The sequence below is a fragment of the Argiope bruennichi genome, chromosome X2 (assembly GCF_947563725.1).
Source record: "Argiope bruennichi chromosome X2, qqArgBrue1.1, whole genome shotgun sequence".
NCBI classification, from domain to species: domain Eukaryota; kingdom Metazoa; phylum Arthropoda; class Arachnida; order Araneae; family Araneidae; genus Argiope; species Argiope bruennichi.
Window position 1 is genome coordinate 130,954,810 of NC_079163.1, and position 27,323 is coordinate 130,982,132.

A 27,323-nucleotide genomic window follows, 5' to 3' on the forward strand; every position below is an offset into this window, starting at 1 on the left:
TTCATTAAATCGGAGTTTAATCGTAAATTAAAAACTTATTTTGAAGAGGGAATGTATCAAAATCATTATTTAACATTTACAATTCACATATCATTGTAAGAAAAACAATCTTTAAAATTCTCAATTCTCATCACTTGACCAGTTGTCAGAAACCTCAGAATTTGAAACACCGCCTCCATGGCATGGGGAATGTGGATATTCTTCTTCCAACTCCCTCTCAACATCAGGTGTCCACAATAATATATTCATATCATTTCCACTGCTATATAGTTCCTGTGTTCTGGATCTATAAACACAACTTGTGACTACACCAAGATGACCCGACAATATTTTTAACTTACAACCGGTAAACAGATCATGCACAATAATACAATTTTTGCTAGGAACAAAAAGAACTGGGAGGCTAGAATCACAGCACATATCAATGGATACTTGAAAATGTGCATTTGCAGATGGTATTACGCCGAAATTGACTAAAGTATTTTTGCATAAAGCAACATCCCACAGTCTTATGCGATTGTCTGCTCCATGTGATACCAGAAAAAGTCCATCATCAGTAAACCTTAAAGAGTTAACATGTCCGTCATGGGCAGTAATGAAATCTTTCTTATTTCCAATTGCTTCACCATTATGTTGGTCAAGAATTCGTAAATAACCTTTGGCAGATCGAATGTCCCAGAAAAAAATTTTGTTATCAACACCACCACTTGCAAGCAGATTTTCCGATATGGGCGACCATCTCACAGAAGCAACTCCAGTTTGGTGACCTCGTAACTCATGGGAATGTGAACCAGTTTTGGGATCTATCAGTTTTATATGAGGATACTTCATGGCAACTGTAAAGAAACAAAAGGTTTGAAAACTTAAAGGGTTACTTATCATTGCTAATGAAATAATACTTACTGAAACCTGCAAACATATAAAATAAAATTTTATAAGTTTACAAAAAGCATAACATACTTTAAATTGACTTTCTTCAAAAATATCAAAAAGAACGCCACATTTAAATATACTAGTAAGATGATTCCTTTTTAAAAGAAGGAGGTGTATACAGAGTGTTCTAAAAAGGTTGAAACGCACGTTAATATTCTCTCTGTTGGAGCCAAGACGGTAAAGTTGTTCAAAATAAGATAAGAAATAGGTTTATGTTAGCCGTGCTATTAGTATACAAAAAATTGTATTCTTTTGATTTTTATACCATTTCCCCTTGACAAAAACAATCAATTATAAAAGCTTTCCTTTTCTAGCAACAGGAGTACTATATAAAAATTACAAACCAGTATCTTTGAAATTGACTGAATCATAAAGAAGTTACTTATACCATTTTCATTTACCATTTATAAAAGTGAAAATAATCTGTTGTGATGCCAACGCCATCTTGTGAGTCTTTGTAGCTATCGGCAGAGAGAGAGTAATTTAATAAAGATAAAGTGTGTGTTGTGATAGTTGTGCAGTGAGAAAACATGGCCACTCCGAGCCGGAGCGAAAAAAGCGTTTGTGTACTATGTGCGTAAGAACGATGGTTCTTTCCAAATGTAAAAAGTGCGAGTGTAATCTAAACCGGAGGTTTATTTGGTGAAGAATTGTGTTTTTGAGTGATTACGAGTACTAATCAAGAGTGCAGTGTCCAATTCCAGGTGAGAGCAGTTCCCTTGGTTCGTAGTTTCGTTTTCAAACTAATATACTAGTAAAATGGCTTTGCTTAAAAATCTTTAAAAAGGCGAGCTTGTGCTTGTCGCTGAAGAGTTAGAATTAGAGGTACCAGTGAATCAAAAATTTTAGATTTAAGAACGATAATTGAGAGTAGTGACGTTTTCAAAACAGATAAAGAATTTATTTAATTAATTTTGTTTTAGAAGAAAAGAAATCTAAAAAAGATGATGAAAAATCTCAAATTGAACAAGAAAAACTTAAATTAGAATTAGAAAAAGTTAAACTAGAGCAGCTTAATAAAGAGCTTAAGCTAACATATGCTTAGAGTAAAATGGCTCCAGAACAAGTAAAAAAGATAGATATCGTGTCTTTTAGTATAGAAAACGTAATTAAAAGTGTAAAAACTTTAACGATTCCTGCCCCTTCTAAAACAGAAGCATTCAATTTGTTCTTTCAGTCAATAGAAAAGGCTTTCAAAACTAAAAATGTCGCAGAATTTAAAGCCGAAATTTTATTAAATATTTTGGGAGAAAGGGTAGGAAATTTAATGGTTTATGTCAAGGAGGAGGAACTGGAAAATTATGAAAAGATTAAAGAGTTAGTATTAAAACAATTTCAGCCTACCCCTAAAGAGTGTCTATATCAATTTCGAAAAGCTTAAAAATTAGCGACAGAAAACCATGTTCAATTTGCATCTAGAGTTGCCTCTATGTTCGAATACTATTGTCAATTGAGAAACGTAAGTGAATTTAATGATTTGTGCCAATTAATAGTATCAGATCAAATATTTAATTCCTTTGATCAGGAATTAATGAGGTATATCAGCATTAAACAAGGGGAAGATTGGTACAAACCACAAAATTTAGGTCGTGAGTTGGATTTGTTTGTATCCTCAAAAGGTTCGAATAAAAATGAGTCGAATTCAGCTTTTAAACAAAAACAAAACAAATTCATTAAAAACAGATTCGAAAAAAAGAGTCATAAAAATGTTACCAAGGGTTTTTTTTTTTTTTTTTTTGTCCGATGTTAATGAGTCAAAGTGTTCATTCTGTTTTGAAAGTCACACAATGCCTTTTTGCACAAAATTTAAACAACTTTTTGTCGAAGAGAGAGTTGAGATAGTTAAAAAACAGCGCCTTTGCTTTCTTTGTTTAAAAGAAAAATTCTCAGCTATAAGATGTAAGGCAAAAACTTGTAAAGTATGCAACCGGAAGCATCATACTCTTCTCCATTTCCCGAGACATAAAATAAATCATCAAAATGAAAGTGATTCTATTACTGCGCCTCAAATAGAGACAGCCAATAGTTCAGGGTCGTCGCTTAATGAAAATGCGAAAGTATTTCACCCCTCTTGCCCCCCTGTCTCCTCAACTTTATAGACGCCAGGCAGTTCGGGATATGCTCATAAATCGATATTCGCCATAAACAAAAATGAAAAAAGTAAAACAGTCTTTTTGAGCACTGTTAAATGTTTCATTCGAGATGCGTTTGGTTTTTGGCAGGATGTCAGACGTTATTAGATGTCGGGTCGATGACTCATCTTATGAGCAGGCAATGTGCAGACAAATTGGGATTGAAAAAGGAAATATTCTAGTAACGTGTTTAAATTATTCTTCCATGTGTGTTAAAAATTGCGTAAAAGCGGTCATTTCAAATTCCGATAACAGTTTCAAAAGAGAAATAAATATGTTAGTAGAGAAAATTACCGATTTAACTCCAGTTAAATTTTCAAATGTGGAAGGACAAATTTCTGAGAACACTAATTTAGCAGATGATACTTTTAATGTTCCGGGTCCCATTGATTGTTTATTGGGTGCGGAAATTTTCTATGAATTATTACGAAGCGGGCAAATTTATTTTCAAAATTCTAATCTTATTTTCCAAAATACAGTGTTTAGGCTCGTGGCATCAGGTAGTAGTAGTTGTGTAAATAGTGATTTAAAAGTACATTGTGGATTAATTAAGGAAGGGGATTTAAATGATACCTTAAGAAAATTTTGGGAATTAGAAAATGTTGATTTAGAGCGAACCAAAAATAAAGAGGCAGTTTTGTGTGAGAAACATTTCGTGAAAACGCATTCAAGGGATGTTGAGGGCCGGTATATAGTTAAAATGCCCCTTAAAGATGATCCGAAATGTTTAGGTAAATCAAGGGATATAGCTCTCAAACGATTGGATACACTGTGGATTAGGTTAGAGAGAGATCCTCAATACCTAAAGTTATATAAAGATTTCATACACGAATATGAACATTTAGGACACATGAAAGAGATAATCACTGAGGAGGACAATTCAGAGATAAGTTATTATATGCCACGCCACGGCGTATATCGGCCACAAAAAAAGTACCACTAAATTGAGGTGGTCTTTAATGCGCCGAATCCGACAAGTAATGGATTGTCCCTCAATTCGTTGCAATATAACGGAGGACTTGCGCAAGATGACTTATTTGCAATCATGATAAAATTCAGAGAACATCCCTATGCCTTTACGGCCGATGTGAAAATGATGTATCGTATGATACTCATGCACGAGAGCCAGCAACCATTGCTCAGAATTTTATGGGAAGAAAATCTTGATGATCGAGTAAAAACTTTTGAGCTTAAAATAGTGACTAATGGGACAGTGAGTGCTCCCTTTTTAGCAACAAGAGTACTTTTGCAACTGTCTAAAGATTAAGAGAAGAGCTTTCCCTTAGCTGCACCAATTCTTAGACAGAACTTTTACATGGATGACGTTCTTTACGGCGCATCTTCTTTAGAGGAAACTAAGGAACTGAAAAGTATTGTTCTGGTATACTGGCGAAAGGAGGAATGCAGCTTCATAAGTGGTCTAGCAGCCACTTAGAATTGGCTTCAAATATTGATGGAAGATATGACTTTGAAAATCTCATCGAGACAAAGACGTCAGGAATGTCCTGGAAGTCACTACAGGATTGTTTTGTTTTCCGAGTTGCAGTTGATTTAAAGAATTCTTACAACAAGAGATGTGTTCTTTCAACTATTGCTAGACTTTTCGACCCACTGGGACTACTTGGTCCAGTAGTATCTTCATGCAGAGCCTTTGGAGTCTTAAAATTGACTGGATGGATGAGTTGCCATCTGAAAGAATGGCATCAGTTCCTTGAGGATTTCAAGAGTATAAACAGTATCTGTATTGAAAGGTGTATTGTGTATCCGCATGCGACAAGGATTGAATTACACGGTTTTGCCGACGCTTCAGAAAAGTGTTGCGGGGTAGTGATATACTGTCGTTCTTATTCGTCAAACGGCATACAAACAGTGAAACTTGTGACGAGCAAAAGCAGTATTGTTACACTTTCCACCGTGAAAAGTGTAACAATACCGCGGCTTGAGCTGTGTGCCGCCGTCCTCTTGTCAAAGCTGATGAACCGAGTTGTGATTGCTTTACAAGTGTTTTCACCTGCAACGTACCTGCGGAGTGATTCAACAATCGTTTTAGCATGGATGCAAAAAGATCCTAACATGCTAAAGACCTTAGTGGGAAATCGAGTTTCCACCATTCAACAGCTGACATCTGCAGAACAGTGGCATCATGTTCCTTCGTCTCAGAACCTGGCTGACCTCATTTCCAGAGGTCTCGACCCATCAAGCCAGCACCACAGTTCATTATGGTGGACTGGACCTCCATTCTTGTCCACTGAGAACATGTCTTGCAGTGAGCCACAACCAGCGACTTCCATGGAATATTTCCAATCCGAGTTTAAGACCAACCAGAGAGTGATACAACATGAACTAGAACGTTTTAAATTTAGTGACTCTAATAACTTTGTTTATCTTAATGCTAAAGTGAACAATTTTGTGCATGATATAATTGGTTTAAGTAATAATTATTTTCGTTTAATTAGGATATTAAGTTATATTTACAGGTTCTTGAACAATTGTAGGGCTAATTTTCCTAAGAATTTAGGAATCTTAAAAGCTATTGAATTAAAGGAATCTGAAGTGAAGCTCCTTAAAATTGTTCAAGAGGAAGACTTTCACAAAGAAATTAAGTGTCGCAAGGTATCAGATTTTGTCAATACTGATAGTCAGGTAAAAAAATTATTTCCCTTTTTGGATGAAAATCGCATTTTGAGAATTGGTAGAAGACTTACCCACAGTGATTTAGATTTTGATAGTAAATTTCCAATTCTTTAATCTAAAAATCATAGACTGCCTTATTTAATTGTAGAACATTTTCATCTAAAAAATTTGCATGCTTCACCACAATTATTGTTATATCTCATACGTCAAAAATATTGGATTATAAGTGGTCGCGATTTGTGTAAAAAAATAGTTCATTCATGTATTGTGTGTTTTAAGGCTAAACCTGATACATTAGACCAGATAATGGGAGATTTGCCGAGAGATCGAGTAACACCTAACTATCCATTCAATGCGAGTGGTGTTGATTTTTGTGGACCATTCTTCATAAAATATCGCAATCAGAATAAAGGTATTTTAAACAAAGTCTATGTGTGTATTTTTATATGCATTGTAACCAAAACAATTCATCTAGAGATTGTGAGTGACTTAACGAGTGAAGCTTTTATTGCTACACTAAAAAGATTTTTTGCAAGGAGTGGCAAATCATCCAAAATTTATTCGGATAATGCTCAAACTTTTATTGGAGCGAATAGGGAAATTAAGAGATTACTTGAGATTGTAATGGATCAAGATAAAATTTTTGCTGAGTATTTATTCTCAGAGGGAGTTGAATAGAAATTTATTCCACCCCATTCACCCAATTTTGGAAGCCTTTGGGTGGCCGGAGTGAAGTCCTTTAAGTACCATCTGAAACGTGTAGTAGGTAACGCTAGATTAACTTATGAGGAATTTTTGACAGTTACAAATCAAATAGAAGGAATTCTAAATTCCAGACCATTATCACCATTGTCCTCAGATATAGATGATTTAAAGGTCTTGACCCCGGCACATTTTTTAATAGGAAGGCCTATCAATGCAATAATTGAACCAGATATTACGAGTATAGACACTAATAGGTTAAAATTGTGGCAAAAACTAACGAAAACTGTCCAACTTATTTGGAAACGTTGGCATATTACCTATTTAGACCACTTACAAAATCGCACGAAATGGCAAATAATTAAAACCAATGATAGGTGATTTGGTACTGTTGAAAGAGGAAAATTTACCAAGTACCAAATGGACTATTGGTCGTATTTTGAATATTTACCACGGTAAGGATGGTAACGTAAGAGTTTGCGATGTGAAAACACAGAATGGAGTTTACAAAAGAGCCATTTCGAAATTGTGTAAATTACCTATGGATAATAGAATTTAATCAATGTAATATTGTATAGTGATTCAGTGTAATTTGTATTATATTATAATTATTTTTTTGGTGTGATATATTTTGTATTGGCGTTCAATGTTATTATTTTGAAATGTAATATTTCAAGGCGGGCGGTATGTTGCGACGCCAACGCCATCTTGTGAGTCTTTGTAGCTATCGGCAGAGAGAGAGAGAGAGAGAGAGAGAGAGTAATTTAATAAAGTGTGTGTGTGAGCGGTGTGTAATGAGAAAACATAATCTAAGTGGGTCTTTATGAATGAGTGGACGAAGAAATTTTTCATTTCAAGCTTCATACAATAAGAAACATTTCCTTATGTTTTTTTCTCAATGATAAAAAAACATTTTTGACATCCCACTGAAGAGCATTCAGAGTTCTGATTGCTCTATTCTACATAAATAGGAATCCATAAGCCCAAAAAACGTTTAAAATAAAATTTGAATATTTGCCAAACCCTATACTGTGTTACATGACTTATTTCTTATTTGTTCATGGATCCATGATATAATACACACACATACTGACAGTTTCTCTGAATGATAAATTTTTCCCCCATATTAGAAAAGTATATTTCGATAGAATTTACAGATATGAATAAGGAATATAAAAAGTAAAATATTGGCAATTTATTACTTTTTTTATAAAATAATAATTTGCTATAAATTACTAAAATAAATTTAAATAGAATTATCTATTGTGACTTCACAGTCACATGGCAAAGTAGTAGCGCATGTTCTTAACAAATATATCTATGTCACTTAGTCTGAACACACCTGTTCTAAACATCTTACATTTCGTTAACATTTTCAAACAATCTTCTTTAGTAGAAAAACTGTCTCATCTTTTCGGATTTTAACTTCAATACTGAGAAAGAGAAAAATTGCCACCCAGAAAACTGCAATCCTGAGTTAACATGGACGGTGAAGATTTGGAAAAAGAAATTTATACCTAAATTAAACGGTGAAATGTTTTAGAACTTATTCTAATAACGCTGAATAACACACTGGTAATCATAATTATTCGTTAACCAGCAAAAATAAGAATAAGTATTTTCAAAATTTAATCATAAATAATAAATTTATCAAATATATTAATAATTATTACAACGTCAATAAATTTAAACTATGCACACAGTAATAACGCGAACGAAACGAATAGTTTCTAAATAAACAGAAAACTATATAAAAAATTAGACAAAATTTGAAAATCAATATACAATCAAAAGCTAAAAATTACCCAAGATAACAAAAAGCAACTAACACTTTCATCTAGGAAAATCGTCTTATTATCAATACAAGAATTTTGCACGATGTCCAGTAGATTCAAACTTGTAATCGCCGGTTATTTTACATTTATCATGCGGGTATGAATCGACTCCATTACATTTACTCCATTACAAAGAAGAAATCCTCTTTGAGCAAATTCACAAAAATTTTCGTTTAAATGCAAACACTTCTCTCTCCCCCCCCCCGCCCCTCTTCCTTTCAATAAAAAATAACACATCTCAGTGTGACAGTACAGAGAATTCGTAAATGCATTGCCAGTCTAGACAGAATTTCCAAGACTTTTTCTTATCTCACTGACCTTGTTCCTTTCTTTTTGAAGCACCATTTTTTATTCAATACTAGCCGCCTTTGGCGACCAGCCGGTATCGCCAATCTTAATGCTCGTTAAAATTTTAATAATTAAATATTTTATGTAATTCCTATTTTAATAGCTTCTTCATCAAAATATTTTAAAACTTCACATTTTGATAGTCATATAATTCACTCATAATATTATAAAGGCCTTCAGCTATAACGTATAATATCTCTAATTTCTTGTTAGCTCCTGTAGAATTTATGCTTTAAATTAAAGTGGAAATGATTAAACTGCAATTCATATAATAATATTTTTTACTGAAACCTAGCAGTTTTTTTAATAATATGATTACTGAAAACAGAGTCACTGCGCATTTAAACTTTATGGGCACTAAAGAATATCTTTCTTTAATTTATGTAATATATCAAGAATTTATCAACAAATTTTTCTCAGATTCATCAGCAGCAGATCGATTAATTAACAATGCTTAATTTTAAATGCATCAAACACTAAGAAAATAAATAGAATCGTTTAAAATAATCGGTCAAAAAGAGGTTAAAAAAACTACTTAAAAAAAGCGATGTACTTAAAACTATAAGCATATACAAAAAAATATATAATTAACATAAATACAATTTAATTACAAAAGCACACAACTAATCTAAAAATAATTTAAATCAAGTCCGAATCCGTTGAAAATAATTATCAACAATCAGAACACAATGCGCATGAGTGAATTTTCTACGCCAGTTGGGGTAACGCTATGCAGATTAGAAATTTTTAACTTCCTTTATTCTGTTTTATTTTAATTCAATCTTTAATTTTAAATGCACCAAACACAAATAAAACAAACAGAATAGTTTGAAACAATCGGCCGAAAATATGTTAAGCCTATCCTCATTAGCGTGGGGAAAAAAACTGAAGCCTTACTCATTTGGCGGTGAGGAAGTAAAAATATTGTTGGCGGGAAAGTTAGTTTTTAATTAATAATTAAAATTCTAATTCAAAATTCAAAAAACGGGAACCCAGGTGCACATTCCCGACCTCCAAGGTATGCATGTGCCAAATTTGGTAGCTGTAAGTCAAACGATCTGGCCTGTAGAGCGCCAACACACACACACACACATATATTGAGCTTTATATAAGTATAGATGTTCCTATAATTTTCAATTAAGCATAACAAAGTATGATGATAAATAGACAGATATGCAGTAATTAATGATATATGTATGTAATTTTTAGAATGATGTAGTTGGAGGGGGGGGGGAATCCTAATGGATCATTTTTGTCAAGGAGGAAATGCAAAAAAAAAAAAATTTTAATAACCTTTATACATTTAATAGCGAGACTATTTCATTAAAATAAACAAATTTTTTAATTCATTCTGAAAACTTTTATAATTTACGAAACCTGCTGATCTCCAATTGGTAAAAGTGCATTTCCACCTCTTTCAAACACCCCATATATGTTATAAATTATTCTGTTCTCTAATAAAAATAGAATGAGAAAGAAAATCGTTATTCTCCAATTATGAAACGAAAATGATATTAAGAAAGGATGGAGATATATTCTATTTTTATATTCCAAATGAATTAGTTTATTACAGTTTTTCAATTTAAATTTGGCTATCTACATGGTTAATAAATTCAAGTTTTGATATAAAAACAATGACAGAAGATCATGATAGTTAAATTATCATTTTTTTTTCAATACTAAAACAACAAATGTATAAGAATCCTTAAAGTATTAAGAGTAACTCTTCTCCCTTTTTTCTTATATTAGTAAAGAATGCTGACAGTTGAAAGCATATGGTTTTTAAGAAACGTTTTGTAATTGAATGCATAAGAACTTAAATTCTTATAACTTAAATAGTTCTTAAATTCTTATAAAAGTTTTTCATGGTGATATCGAATCACAGTTACTGACTGTCTGGAATCTAATAGCAGTTGAATAATTGAATTTTCACTAAATAACAAAAAATAAGAAACATTAGTTATGCGTTTATCTAAAATTAGCCGTCAACAACAAATATATCTCAGCATTCCTACAAACATCAGACAATAGAACTTTCGCATTAACGAATACGCCGGATCAGTTTATTTTAAACGCATTTTAACAGTAAAGAATCCTTATTGTTCTTAAAATATTACAAAATAAAATTAAAAAATTATACTGTATGTAATAAATATCACAAAATCTGATCAGCAGTTTAATGTTTACAAAATGGCAAGGCCACTGTCATCGACATGCAATGACTGACGTTTTCAATGCTCCCTACTCGCCCATCAGAAACATTGAGGTTACAGACACCACTGTACACCGAATTTTATTTCTGAGGATTAAAGAGAAAGTTTTAATTAATCGCAAAGTTTTAATATATTATTACATATACAGAGACAATAAAAATGTAGAAACAATATTTTAAAGTTCAATATTGTTTCTACATTTTTGAAAATTAATTCGAAATGAAAAAAAAATTATAACATCAATTTAGAAGTTTCTGGATATCTTTTTAAATTTGAAACCTCATATTTCTTGCTGGAAGAACAATGACATAAAACTATCGAAATAGTAACTCTAGAGTTATATTATTGTTCATATTTCAATTCCAGCTCAAAAACTCTAGAGAGCAAAAATTCCTCTCAAATTCTGCAGATTTTAAAAACTTTTCAGAAAAAAAGTTAATAACTTGGTGAGAATATATTACATTCCGGCAGAATCTATTAAACAAAGTAAATGTAAAATATCTGTAGATGTAAGATCACAAACAAGATGAAATTGCATACATTGGACATCTGCAGTTGTTGAAGTACAGTATATGAAATTACATAACAGTTATGTAATAAATTAAAAAATAAAAATTATTGATGGTAAAAAAAAGACCTGGAATACATTTAACCAATAATAAATCTAAACAAAATTTTACAGAATTATTCAAAACTACTTACACGTGTACAAAATATTTGTAACAAAGGGATATTACTTATCCGATTTCGCAGTCAAAACAGATGTTTTCTTTTAATATAATAGGTAATGCGTATCGTTCAGTTATTATATAACAATGCATTAAAAGTACTTTAAAAAGTTATTTTAAAATATGGTGTTTTAAGGCATCACCATTTTGGAACTTTTCATGAGACCTAGAAAAAGGCTCTAACAATTTTAGTCGTCTTCATAGGTTAGATTTACAATTATGGCATGGATCATAAGGCTCGTGAAACGTTAGCCAACATTCAAAGATTTACCCAAATGGCCTATGTCATGAAAAATAACAGGTCTGGGATTGATACATAATAATATTTTCATTGCTTTAAGTTATTATATTAGCCATTCAAAACAAACCAATATATTTGCACCCGCATATTTGATTGGATATGTCGGCTTTTAACGTTTTACTAAATTAATCTGAGAGGGAAATTCTTAAATATGAAGTTATAGGCATAACAAATATTCATAAAATGTGTTGTTAAGAATTAAAAACGATTAATTAGATCAGAAATAAATTAGAAAAAAATGTAAATTCTCAAATATATATATTTTTTAAATTGCGAACTATTTTTGCAATTTCTCTCAAGTACATTTGTTAAAAACTTCAGATGGATAAATGCATCATTTATTTGTAAAATTCAACGCGAGCGAAAAAAATTGTCGAGAAAAAAAAAATCAAGGTCGTTGAAAAACGCTAAGAACTTTTCTATCAATCCGAATTAACGAAGCGAATAAAAATCCTATTTTAAACTTGCTGCTCTGCAATTGCAAAGGTTTTTATATAACCGTTATTTAGAAAATAGTGGATGAAAATAAAATTTGAAATAACTCTTTTGTCTCAAAATAGTATACCTGAAGTATCAGGCAAATATATCAACTGAATTTCTACAAGAAATATTTATAAATGAAAACTTATTTTATAGAAACTAATTAAGATTTGTAAACAAAAAAGTTATTTAAAATAAATTTACATCTTAAAGGATTTAAATTTATTTTATTTATTTATTTTAAATGCATTTCTATGCACAGAAACTACTCTATGATTAAATCATGCATGTATTCATAAAAGATATTTAGACAAATAAGAAATGTGTTATTTTATGCTACACATTCATTAAAATTTTTCTTTTGTTTTGGTAAGATTACCTTCAACTAATTCAATCAAGAGCAACCATTATACAATTACTTATTAAAAATATCCAAACGATAGCAATAATGTCTGCGTATTCTTTTCGACTAGATATTTTACAATATTTTCGATCTGATACTGATATTACTATTCTCTTAACTTACTAATTTTATATTTAACAAACTAGTGTGCACAACTAACTACATCATTACAAAATCTTCATCAAAACACAACAAAGAGTAAAATAACCTTCTTTTCAACCGAAAATAGTAAAAGAGTAAACACGTGATAAGCAAGAACTCTTAATAAGGAGAAAAAGAACTAGTAAAAATTATTTGTAACTAATGTTATTGATAAAGCATAAATAAGAATTGTCCAAAATTAATTAAACATTAAAAAATAATCCAAACTTTATACTTAATTAAAAGCGAGGTTTAATTACCTGCAATAAGGGAATGTTTGCTAGACACAGAGGACATATGATGTCCAGAAATATTGTGCTCAACAGAAATAGTATCTGCAGGTTTTAAAATATTTGTGTCCCATATCTTTAATTTTTGGTCCATAGCACTAGTAATAAATAAGCCAGTGTCAAATGGATACCACTGAGCTGTTTTAATGCAAAATTTATGAGCATATAAAGAGTCCCTGAAAATAAAAAACATGAAAAGATTAAATGAAAATATTAGAAGAAAATGCAGTATTCGCATTTGAAACAAAAGACTGCCCCTTTTCAATGGAAGAAAAAATATTTACCAACATGTATTAATTTTGATTTAGTACCTTTAATATAATAAAATAAATTAATCATTAGATCTACTATACAGCGAACATTTTGAATGTCCAAGGCAAGCAAGTCAAGAAGTAAAACATTGTTACAAAGTACATAGCAAAATTTCATTGCATTTTTGTCATTATGAATTTTGAAGACTAATACCTTCTAATCCTGCAAACAACTTCAGCAGCATATGATGGATGCCCAGATGTATTCAACAAATCATGAATAGCAATGTCGCCATTTTTGGCTCCAGAGAGTAAACTGAAAATATTTCACCGATATTAAAAAATTATTTTTTTTAAATAATAAAAAGATTTTTTAAAATACAGTTAAATACAGCAAAAAGAGTGTTACAAGATAATCAAACAAATAAACACACGATTACAAAATGAATGATTTATAAGCATAGAGTACTTAAAAATTAATTAATGATCCGAAGTTGAACAAGTTAAGAGACTTATTTTAATAGCTGATTTCAAAGCTGTTAGGATAGGTATATACTTGTAAGTCAAGCTCAACGATGACCAAACTTCATCATCACGACATGTCGTCATACACACATCGATATTTTTCGATATATCGTGATATCACTATTTATTTAAAGCTATTTTAAATAATAAATATATTCTAATCATAACGACTAATCAAAACGATTCTAAATAAAGGAAGTTTCATTTTATGTCATAAAAATGTTCGTGTTCTTTTCAATAAAAACAGTTTGAAAATAATTGCGTTAAAAGTGTGTCAGTGCCAAAGCAATGTCTGCATGTTACAATTTATTTTATTGCATTTTTTCACTAATATAATATTTTTTAAAAATTTACCTTTTTTACAGCTGATTTAAAAAAAAAAAAAAGAAAAAAAAGAAGAGAAACTTCAGTTTCTTTTATTCTTCCTTTAAAAAATAAGAAGAAAATGACAATGCCTTTAACAAGTAAAATTAAGTACTTTCAACAAAACCCGAATTCGAAACTTGATGTCTTGAAAAATTAATTTTGTATATAAAATGCATAAATCTTTATTCGTATTTTAACAGTATTATTGACATATTTAATTTAAATATGCACTAGAATTTTATCACTAGGTATATTAGATAATTAAAATTAATAATTCAATTTAATACTTCAAAATTCAAAAAGACAAAAAATAGTAATCCCGAAATCAGTAAAACATTAATAACATATTATGGAGGGTAAATTTATTTACGGACGAATGATGTAATGCATTAAAAATTATAGAAAAGTCTTAATCATGATCAAATAAAAGAAAAATATACCATTATATATCATCAATATAAACTCCATGAAAAAAATAAACAAAACTCAAGTACAACAGTATGATTCTGAATATTAAAATTCTAACTAATTATTTAAAATTATTCTATCAAGATTTTGGCATATTTTGAAATTCGAATAATAGTCTATCTTAGAAATTCTATTATATTTTAGCGAAAAATTACCACAAAAAATATCTTTACATTAAAAACAGAGAAATAATAATTTCACACACTAAAAAAAAAAAAAAATTCTTAAGTCAGCTGAATGCAGGAATTTCCAAATGAATTCAAAATACTGAATATTTGGGGGGGGGGGGGGAGAACATGAATGAAAAAGGGAAAGAAAAGAAAACTCTTTTAAACTGCTTCAAAATTTGAAAAAAAGGGCAACATATAATCCAATCACATAAAGTGAAATAAATCGGAGAAATAAAATTTATTCATTAAAAATAAACTTTTAAATTTTAAAAAAATAAAACATTGTAATAAAAAATATATTATGAAATCGGAAAAGAGCATTTCTTAAAGATATAAAATTAGGAAAATAATTTGTTTTTGAAAATATAAAAGCACATACTACAGAAAAATATGGGACTGAAATTTTTTTTAAAACACTATCATACTTTCTAGTAATATTAAATATAGTGCTTTGAACTCCAATAATAAAATACTATCACGACTGATTCTCAATATCTATGCAAATTCGACCAATACTGAAAACTCGAAATTATCAAAAATGCGGTTGTATCGGCTGTTCGATGTGCATCGAAAATTCGATAATTATTTCAAGTTCGATCAGTTTCTAATTCTAAGAGTCCTAATGAGCATCGTTCTAAGAGGTGTTGATTTATTTTCCATTGTCCATTCTTGTGCCCTTTAAGTGGAGGGAAAGGGATTACCATTCATAATAGGACATTTATACAAAGTTTCATTTCACATGCGTTGTTACTATTTATGCAAAGATCCCATGTTAGGACAAGTGCATACCATATGTGTGTAGAAAGCATTCTATGGCAGATAATTAAGCTTTCGCGTTGTAATTTAGTTTTGTATTAAAAACGCTGATACCAATCCCACTTATATGTACTGCTGTAGGGAAATCTGAAAGTCTTCAAAGGCTGATGCATATTTTACACCAAATTGAGATCACATAAAGCTTCATACTTATACTAAAGTACTTCAATGCGCAACTGAAAATTTTAATTTCGCGGAGCTGCTTTTATATTGGTTTTTATCTGGAACATTTGGACATTTATCTGGAATTTGAAAATTATCTGTTATACTAATTTTGAGCAAAGCTTTTTTTTTTCTCCTGGAACAAACACTTTATATATCTTGGTTATATTCAGTTGTTAAGAGTGTATTATCTTGTAATAACATATAATATTTGTATGTTTTACTAAAAACGAGTTTCACTTTAAATTCAAGTTTATTTAATAAGAATATCTATATAAAAAAGTTGCAACCTCCATGTCCTTGGCTGCCTCGAACAGCAATACAAAGAGCAAAAAAATGACAATTTTGTCAGTAGAAGTGTATTCAAAAAAATTATTAAATTAAAATCAGATTTCAAAAAATCATTAGAGCAAAAACTTTCAAAAACAGGACTTTCATATAAATCGAATTCATAAAAAATTTAGTATTTTGCTTTACAAATTATATACATACGTACATTTTTGAAATGCACAACAAAATTCAGACTTATAAAAACTTGTATTAAAAGAATTAAACAAAAAAAAAGTCCTTAGGAAATCATGGCAACATTCAAATTGCACATGTTTACTTTGAATTTCAATGTATTTTTAAATGAAATAATATCTTATTTAATTTTAATTGGACCATAATTTCTTAACTGGATAAATGTTATAAGTTATTTTAATGAAATAATTTTTAGCATCTCTTGCTGAACAGATACATTTAGAGTTCAATTATTTGTATGATTTTTAAATTTAATTCATAAATGTATTAAGAATTATTACAGAACCGTTTTACAATTATTTCTGGAAGATATTGTGCATGATCAGAATGAATAAAGCATAAAAAGTTACTTGAATTATAAATATAAATAAAAATAAAAGATACATAATTCTTTTAAAATATTTAAATATAAATTTGTTGATGATATCATTCAGTTAGTGAACAGAAAACAGTTTATTCCAAAATGGCATGCTTAAAACAAGTATTTTCAGAAATTAAAATATGACAGTATTATATTAATGGAAATTAAGTAAGAAGGTGGAAAACAATGAAGAGCAACAAAAATAAACAATAACCAGAAACCAAAACGAAAACGCAAATAGTGAATATCGATTTATTGTATAGCGATTCATCATAAATCATGATACTGACAAATCGATATTTTTCAAAAACTGATATCAAAAAATCGATTTTTTTTCGATAAATCGAAAATTGGCACAATTGGTAAGTTTACCAGTTGGAAAATGCTTTAAATGACGTAAAGAATTATATTTTATATTATTTGAGTCAATCAACATATTTTTGAAAAAATTATAAAATCTTAATTTTTAAACAGACTCTGTCCTATTAGTTATATTTGATAAAAAAATTCTTGATATTCTAACAAACATTAAAGAAAGGTTTTACTATTTTATGATTAAAACTATCTGCATAATAATCATTTAAAGTAGCATCATTAATGCTACTTTAAATGATTCTTACGTAGTAAAGTAGCAATAGAAAAAGTAAAATGTTTAGAATGAATTTAAAATGTGCTGCAGAAATTATTTTTATAGGTTTAAATATTCAATAGAAAAGAGTAGGCATTCATCTTATAGGCAAAAATAGAAAAATAGCACAACTCAAAGTAAAAAAAAATATGATTAAAAGAATTAAATCAAATGAATTATTTAAAATATGGTTAGAATAACCAAGTTTATAAATTTGAAATAAAATTATTTTACAGCAGAATTTCCTCAAAATAACTTTCTTCAACAGAAACATAGAAATGCATCCACAAAACAAATTTTTCATCGAAATTATGCAACTGTGTTGATACAATTCATTTGGCTTACATGTCATAATAATATGCTCATCAAATCTCCTTTCAAATACTTTATTTTCAAATAACTTCAAGATATATAATTAAATGAACTTAATTCAGATGATGGGAAATACTTACATGAAAACCAGAATCCAAAGACATTATTTTAGAATGTATTAGTTAAGAAAGTACATAGCTAAAATGATATGTGATTTAATCTGACACCCTCATCACAATAGATATATTCATGACCAATCCCATACAATAACAGACCCCTCCAAATGATCAGAAATCTCATAGCTAATTCCTTAAGTTTTAAGAATGCACTTTGAATTAATCAAGACTGACAATACTCTGGAATCAAAAATTTTATTTTTCACTTCTATAATTAATTTAAATTTGGATTTTTGCTTCAGATTAAATTTGGATTTAACACTTTTTAATATTCCTGCGAAATTCAAACTGTTCACAAACATTTTAAACAAACTATGCAAACTATGCCTTCTAGAGGGATAACAAATTGAAGTTACTTTTCAGCTACTCATTTGCAAAATTATATTACATACACACACAAGGGAAAAATTATTCCACAAGATATCTTTAAAAAGTAGGCAGCAGATTAATCGAAAGTTTACATTAGAGCCTTTTTGATCAAATATGAAGAAAAAAAAAATTCAGTAAAGTTGGCACAGAAGGATAAAACATTTATCAACCAAATATATTGACACAAAGTATAAAATTAATACACAAGAGTTAAAAATCATGTCAGAAAAATGCAACTAATTAAAAATAACTGCATTACACTTAAAATTTATGGAACAGATATAAATTTAATTTTTGTGATCATTCTTTAAAAGTTTTAAACTCTTTCACAAGGATGCAAGAATAGTGATTTAATTCGTAAATGGATTATTTGACAAATAACTATCATTCAATTAAGGCCAAATAAAAATTAATCATGAAGATTTTAAAGTTACTTCTAACCTTTTTTTTCTCTCCAATCTTTTGAGAACTACTATATTATAATCTTCTTTTCTAGCTTTAAAAATTGCATGCTTGAAGTTCTATTCTCTGACAAAATATTTTACATTTAAACAACTTTTCCTGCCCTTAATTCTCTCACAAGGAGGTGGAATGATGTATGTCCCATCCTCCCCTTGAATTACTCTACAAGACCTGATACAACTCAAGCTGTTTGTTATTTATCATTTAGATGGAGAACATAAAATTAGTTATTTAGCACAGTTTCAACAAAGGTTTTGAGAATATATGTATCTGTGGTTGTCACAGAAATATTTTCTTGTTATCAGCATTCTATAAGTAAACAAGTAAAAATTCTAACTCACCATGCAAGCGGAAACTCTATGCTAAATTTAAAAGCAGCAAGTTTTAATAAAATATTAAGACACAAGAAATATATATATATATATATATTATTTTACTTTGATTTGACACTTTTTTTTGTCAACATGGAATTTTTTTTTAAATGTATATTTACATCAAAACATGGGAAATAATATTTGATGCAAGAAAGTACTGATGAATATGCATTTAAATGCCAAATAAGAAAAATTGTAGACATTTTGAAATTGGTCAAAGCAAAGTTATAGAGGAAATACACAAAATATAATGAGAAAACTACTTATCGGAATGAGCTGAAATTTTGCATGGCCACATAAAATGACCTTATTCATTGGTTTATGCCAAGATTTATGTGAGTTGCCACTTCACTAACACTGACTACAATAAATCACATAGCATGTTAAAAATTACTTTTAAAGGATAAATATGGGTGCAAAATACTTTACTATCTCCATAAAAAATTTCGTGTCAATAATCATAATTTTGAAACGAATTAACCGAGAGTAGATAAATTTGATTTTGAGGATAAGTTTTGATACAATTTTAAATTTTATGCAGAAAACAGGTATCATTTTGAACTTACAGGTCTGAAACTTTCAGATCTAATATCTTTAGAAGTATATTAATTCCTCTCAAATGATTACTTTTATTTGATTTTTTTTTTTTTTTAGCTGGAACAATAGGGAATTTTTTTCAGTGTCTACACATAATCTAAAACTTCTCCATAAATAGAAAACTGGATAAAAATTCAAGACATTTTTGCAAGTAGAAATATTTTCTACAGAGTGCACTAATTATAAAAAAAATAATAATAATTGCCAAAATACTAAAAACAAATAGATGGACAATAATTTAAAAATTTGCATAAATAAAACACAAAAAAATTGATAGAATATACATATGTATGGTAGGTTGAGATGTAGTTTTTGACACAAGAACCATACTTCACCATGCTGTCCCAAACATATAATATATAGTTGTTTCATATTTTAAGTTGTCAGTCATCAGTTCTTTAAAACTTAACAAATTTCAAGAGATTTTCAATAAAAATTAAGGGGTTGAAAGTGTACTCCAATACCTACATTTTTTCAAAGAAATGGAAAAATTGTTGAATGAAATTTTTTCCCCTATCAATTTTATTATGACAATCAAACTAAATTCCTTAAGTAGATAGAGGTTATAATTTGAACATTCAATCAAAATGTTTCAGAAATGTTTGCATGCAAGTCTAGTACAACCATTTCTGAGGCAAGATATACATATATGAAACTGCAAATTAATATGTTGATGCCTAGTATAAACTTGTTTTTTTTTTTGCAAAATCATTCAATTGAAATTCTATAAACTGCAAAGGATGAATTTAACTAAAAAAAAGTAATGAAAAAATTGTTAAAAATGTTTGAAAAATAAATTTACTCACTATCGTTCTTCTGCTCTATCAATATCTAATGTAGTGATACCAGCATTATGACATGATCTAATAATTGATCGCTCGCTGAGATCCATATCAAATAAACGATTTGTAATTACAGCTGATTGAAAAGATTTTGGTGCTAATAGTCCAGCTTGTAGCATCTCAAGTGATCTCAGCATATTGTCTAAATAAAAATTAAATTAAAAATTTTATCTCACAGGAAATATAATTATAAAAAAAGACAACATATTTTTGAACAATAAGATTAGAAATACATAAAGATCAAGCATAACTGCTTCAGGATTTTAATAATTTAATTCAGAATAATAAACATTTAGCGACTGACATAACGGATGAATAAAATATATTTTTATAATCATAAAAGCTGAATAATTTCTTTGACTGCTTTAAAAAAATACTTTTAGAATGGAAAATTTCTCAAATGAAAGAAGCCCCGAGTGCTACAACATTTAAAAACAGCAGTTCCAATAAATGTCCTCATAATATTACAATTTTTGTGATAAAAGTAAAATGCATTATTTCTTTGGCTAAAAGGAAACCAGGATATTTTGCATCATTTAGATCTCTTCTTTAGCACTTTACAAAGAAAGTTATAAAGTGTTTAATTTACATCAATGGATATCATATCCTCTTCTGATAAACTATTTATTCCAGAATCTCAAGGCAATTATTAAATTTATAAACATTTTACATTTTAAAAAACTTAAATAATTTAAACATAAGAAAAGTATAAATTATTCAAAAAGAAAATGACACGGAAGGCAGTAATTAAATAAAGAATTGCAACATTTTGCAATTATACATAAAATATTTTAAGATTATTATCAAATAATATACCTTTTTTGTAAATAACTAACAATGATATTTGAAAATTTATATGAATTATTCCTTGAAGCTGCTCCTCTTGCTTTTCCTATTCAGTCTGCTTGAACTAGATCAGGGCATTCATTTTCTTTCTTTCTTTCTCTCTCTCTCTCTATCTCTCTCACTTTCTTTCTTAAGCAAACATTCATCTATTTCTACATGGAAAAAAAGTCATTCATTGTAATTATAAAAGTTAAAGATATAAATTCTACAGTATAATAGCAATAAAATCCATGACAATATTTTGAATAGCATTACATGCCAAATGGTAATTAATTAAAATATAAAAAACAGAAATAGTAAAATATGAAGCCCAAATTTAAAATAAAACTAAAATATACTATCCAAATAAGATTAATGTGAAGAACAAAAAATAAATACATATAAACTTACTAATTTATAGCATTACTTGAATTATATTTAAAATTTTGAAAATAACTAATTTAATTATACTTAAAAAGAAAAACTTTTAATAAAAAAATTTGGCAAAACTGTAACATAATGAATCTGGAAAACGCTTTTGTAGACCTTGTAACCTAAGTGACAGAGCGATGTGCTTCAGTATATGTATTTCTTTTCTATAAATCTTTAATTGAAACTAAGAGGATTAAAGCCACTTTTTTAAAGTAAAAGCAGTCTTCAAACAAAATAAGATCAACAAGAAAGCTCAAGATCAAAATTTAAACTTTCATAAGTTTAACAGAAAATAACCTCTCAGAAATACAAATTTCAGAAAATTAAGCGATTCCCTTTTGCCTTTCTTTTTTTTATTTTATCCAAACTTTTTAAAAACTATGTTTCAACAATAAGCACTATTATCAAAATTCCTACATAATTAATAAATTTAACGTTTAGAACTTCTATATTTTTAAGTTTTAAAATATATGCATTTATTAGATTTTTAAGTAAAAGAGAATTTGAGTAGGTATTTCATTTTTAAATCTTACCTTTTAATGCAACAATGATAATTATACATTTGAAATTTTAGATAGAGAATCAAAATGTCCAAATCGTCCATAATAAAATTAAGGACATAAAACTCATTTCTTTAAAAATTAACATTTTGAATCATTTAATAATATTAATAAACATTTTTTTTTATCAATCTAATGCCAAAGTTAAGAAAAGTCTCATTAACTAATTAGTCTCAAGTGTTTCAGCTTGAAACCTGATATTAGGAACCAATTTTCAAGTTCACCTAGAATTATTTAGAGCATATCTAATAGTCAGAGTACTTCAAACTAATGCACAGCCAGAGTAATAACTGTTCATATTTTAGTATGATACTAATTCACATACATCTTAACAATTACAGATTTGGGATGCTCAAATAGAAAGTACATAGTGGAGGTCGAGACTTGCACACAAATCTACCAAAATACTGCTGCGCTTAAAAAAAAGAAAAAAGGAAAAGAAATAGACTGAAAAGCATAGACCTTAACAAAGTTTGTTTCATCTATCATGCTTAGCTTTCAAACAAATGATGCTGACATTTCAGGCAGAATATTTTATATTATATGATTATACATTTATACCATACATAACAAAAAAAAAAAAAAAAAAAAAAAAGGCAAATGCTCATTTATCTAATAACTCACACAGCTGGCCTTTAGCCAACAAGACAAATTGTTTCCAAATGACACCAATACTTAACAAGCCTTGCACTAGAGTGGTTTGACACTCAGTTCCATTCAGTGGTATTATTAGAATTGAATTAGATAAGACAAATGTCTTGCATGCATTTTCAGAAGGTGCAAAATTGAATTAAAGAATTTAAGAGTCACTTTTTTTTTCCTTACTTTGTATTATACAAAATATTCAAAAGAAAACATTGCAATGCTCAATAAATTTAATCTAAAGAATTTGACAAATCTCTATAACATCAACTATTTTTAGTCAAAAAAATAAATATCCAACTCAAACACAGCAGATGAAATTTTGTTTGTAATCATAGCACTCAAACTGTAGATGTCAATCAAATTTTAAGTGATTTTAAATGACAGGAAACCTGCTTGTCCATTTGTTTCTATATGGGCATAATAGAAACAGAAAGAGCTAGAAAGATTAACTAAAACATATTGTTTTTATCATCACAATAGCTGTATCGCATTTCAAACCACATCCAAGAAAAGGTTGATTATCTATCAGTCTGCTTATTCATGGATATGCAAAAACTGTAACTGATAAACGTAATATCATAAATAAATTTATTGTTTAGTTTAATAACCAAAATTTTATTTCGTATAAATTTTTATTTCTTAATATGGTTGTCTTTACTACAGTCCAATACATATAACACATCATATTGTGAATTCTTCATATATTCCTGCCAACAAATACAGTAGGTAATATAATTAAAGCTATTATCCCATGCAATGTGAATGACATTCATCATTTTAAACAATTAAACCAAAACAGCACTTTCTAGATCAAAATTTTTTTTAGAAATCTAAAAGGCGACAAATTTTTTCAAATAAATAAGATTAATTTTTGCAGCACTCTAAATCACAGACTTATTTCTCAATGATTTTGTTTCCCAGAAACTTATGCATGAAAATGAACATAAAATTGAGATTTTCCCTTCAAATGAGATGATCCAAACTTTAAGAAACATACATCGCATTATGAAAATGAATTGTGTTCATGTTAAAAATGAAAAATAGATATGCTATTTGAAAATATTCAATATTTCATTCACAATGCTATTCCATCTGTTTGCTCCAGTTTCACAATGCTCCAGTTTCAAACTCGGAATCAACTCTAAATTTAAGGATTACTTCAATTTTAAGCAAAGAGAAAATTTGCATTAAGTTATAACTAGCTTAAATAAGATATGGACATTCAAGCATTACATTCAAGATAATGCTTTCATTATCCTCATATTAAAGATTAGTACACATACATAAATATAAAAAGTAAATGAATTCTACTTTTAAGGCTATTGTCACTTTATATCATTTATTGTCTATATACTATCTGATTCACTTTACAAAGAGAAGGGGGAGGGGAAATCATTTTCAGCTTAAATCAGAACTTAATTTTTTTTTTCTCTCAAATGTAATTTCTTTTAGGTTAAAAAAAATTTACCTCTTATCTATTTCTAAGCAGACCTAATTGCACATATATTTAAAAGAATTAATAAATGGAACATTCATTAAAGGTAAATAAAGAATAAATGGGATGATTTTATTTGGCTAATTTCAGTGAATTTCTGCAACTTGGTGACTTTAATGATTACTGAGGAAAAATTTTGAAGATTTATAAAATGCCAAAACTCTATATAGCTCTAGAATTCTGCAAAATATCACTTCGGGCCATGGTCCAAAGTTAAAAAAACATTGATTTAAAGAAATAAGAAGAGAAAAAACAAGTGACAATTTATTTAGCACATTAATTGCTGTTGGTCACAATACAGCTGAATTTAAAAATATACATCACAGCTAACATGCTGTAGGGTTCATAAGAAACAATTTTTATTATTTTTATAATTTAAACATGCACCTGTATATTATATTTATTTTTCTGATTATTTGTTCTTTTAAAAATTACTTCTCAAGTGAATTTTCTTCAAGTATTAACTTGTTAATGCTTAACTTAATTTAAAAGTAATTCCTGTTTTGTTTTCTTTCAGTTTATTTAAAATGCCAAGATTAAGTTAATTAAAAAGTAAAATCAAAAGTTTAAAAAAGTAAAAGTAAAGAAAAAAACAACTAAAAAATTGGTCGAAAATCATTTAAAAAACATTTTATAGCCATATATTAAGATTTTTAAAATATAACAATTTCACAAAAGAAAATTACTTTTGAATTCTTTGTATTCCTTGAACAGCAATCAAAGGAGAATAATAATTCCAAATAAGACATTTCAAAATCTGGTTAATAAGAAATATATAATTGAAAATTGTTTACGAGTTTGCAAATAAACATTGAAATAGAACAATTTCAGTTCACTTAGTTTCAAAAGCAAAAATGTAATAAGTTTAACAACAAGACAGTAGGTATTAACAGGATAAATAATGCCCAAATTTCTTAACAAATAAAATAAATTTAACAACTCACTCACCAAAACATTTTGTTAGTGTCTTAACTACATTTAGAGCTAAATGAATAATTTTGAACGGCAATACATACAGACTTATTTATATAAGATCAAACTTAAGATTCTTAATTCCCTCAAATAACAATGTGATTTTAAAATTAAATTCTATGCAAAAAGAACAAGAGTTACATAATGCAAATTCACTTAAAAGTTTTCAAATGAAATTAAAAAAAAAAAAAGAAAGAAAGAAAGAAATAAAAGACGAAGACAGCCATCATACAGAAAACAAGACTGAAGATGGAAAATTCTATAAATATCAAAATAAAAGGTAGTAATAACAATAAAATAAATAAACACAATAAAAGATAAAATTGGAAAATGTATGTTCTTTAATTTTAAATTGCGAACAAAAACTTAATTATTTAAAACACATCAAAACAATCAACATCTCCCTTTTATTTCATACTTAAATTACAAGCAGCTGTATTCAAACTAAGCATCACTCAAATTTAAACGTCTTTAATAGGTCATATGATAAAATATATGTTACTTCCATTACTATAACACCAATAGAGACACACAAAATTTACACCAAATACTGCAAGTTAGTCTAAATAGCAAATTAATAAACCAATAAGTAATCTAAGAAAATTTCAAATTAATATTACTCCAATATTTTCAAATAACCCACTAAAATAGCAAGTACAGATTGAATCAACATTATATATATTGCTAGCTCAATAAACAACATTGCAACTCAAAACTGATTGCCTCCATTGTTTAGATTCTTCACTTAAAAAAAAGTTCAGGATTTCAGTCATTTTGAATATTATCAAATACTTAAGACGATTCTTAATTCCAAAATACATTTGATCTGTAGTAAAACAATATATTAATATTTTGTTAAACAAGCTCAAAATGGATATAAATAATTAATGTTTCGATTAAATAAAAAAAATTTAAAAAATTTAATAATTTCATTTCATGCATCATCCCACTTCATAAAAGTTCAACTAAATTCAATACACAAAATTTAGTTGAATAGAGATATATGTTCTGTCAATACACATGGCAACTTTATTACTGTTTACATTTTATTGTTTTACCACATTTTAAGTAATTAAATGTGAAAATTAAAAAAATGAACAACATGTATTGCCAAAGACTGATGGCTTCATTAACAGTCCAATGAGCACCATCGGTAACCTATTTTCTGACATAGAATACAAAATCATATAAAAGCTTTAAAAAAAGGGATATCTAACATTATTTCTAAATAGAGCGGTAAGAATTAAATACAATCATAAGAGCAATATTATTAAGCTACTAACAAATTTTAAAACACATCTTAATGTTCTCTCTTTAAAGAATTATACGTTTGGTAGTGTGAGTCCTTTATTCTGAAATCTTGACTTTTTTTTAAAAAAATTCCAATAGCTGGATGAAATAAAAAATTTCATTTCATAAATTTCCAGATAAAAAGTCAATTTTAAAGACTCGGAATTAATGCCAGAGAAATATGACTAACCCGTTTTATTACAGCAACGATAAAGCCAACAGCAAACTTCTAAAAATGAGAATGAGAAAAAATATTTTAGCGCGATGTTTATATTGATACCGAAGCTTTCAGTGGGCGTGGATTAGCGTCATTTCCGTACATACGTCATAAAGAAGAAAAAAAGTTATATTTCACTTGCCTCCACAGAAGATAATTGATTATTTCTAGCACGATATTTAAATAAATTAATCGATAGAATTTTCTATTCAACACTTACCTGAAATATTCATTCTGAAACACTAATAAACGTATTCTTTCCAGACCGTGGTCTGTTGTACTGTTTTTGCAAATAACATCGATCGATTCAATCGAAAAGAAGTGTAAACATGCTTCCTGATAGAGA

The 27,323-nt window shown here is 28.5% G+C and overlaps 1 protein-coding gene across 8 annotated transcripts; it reads right to left on the minus strand.

Annotated features, from left to right (window-relative positions):
- On the minus strand, nucleotides 1-27,309 carry LOC129960888 (DNA excision repair protein ERCC-8-like). 8 transcript variants are annotated; one of them, XM_056074600.1, is made up of 7 exons: nucleotides 27,198-27,216; nucleotides 25,185-25,255; nucleotides 21,358-21,539; nucleotides 20,506-20,683; nucleotides 13,606-13,707; nucleotides 13,111-13,316; nucleotides 1-836 (listed from the first exon to the last, which is right to left on the minus strand). In XM_056074600.1, exons 4-7 carry the CDS (start codon nucleotides 20,676-20,678, stop codon nucleotides 121-123), a joined length of 1,197 nt encoding a protein of 398 aa, XP_055930575.1. In that variant the 5' UTR covers nucleotides 20,679-20,683; nucleotides 21,358-21,539; nucleotides 25,185-25,255; nucleotides 27,198-27,216; the 3' UTR covers nucleotides 1-120. The 8 variants fall into 8 exon arrangements, with proteins under 8 accessions (XP_055930575.1, XP_055930581.1, XP_055930572.1 ...); XM_056074606.1 differs by lacking the exon at nucleotides 27,198-27,216 and adding an exon at nucleotides 26,951-27,071 and having other exon boundaries at nucleotides 21,378-21,539; XM_056074597.1 differs by lacking the exon at nucleotides 27,198-27,216 and adding an exon at nucleotides 26,951-27,071.
- Nucleotides 27,310-27,323: the final 14 nt, after the last annotated feature.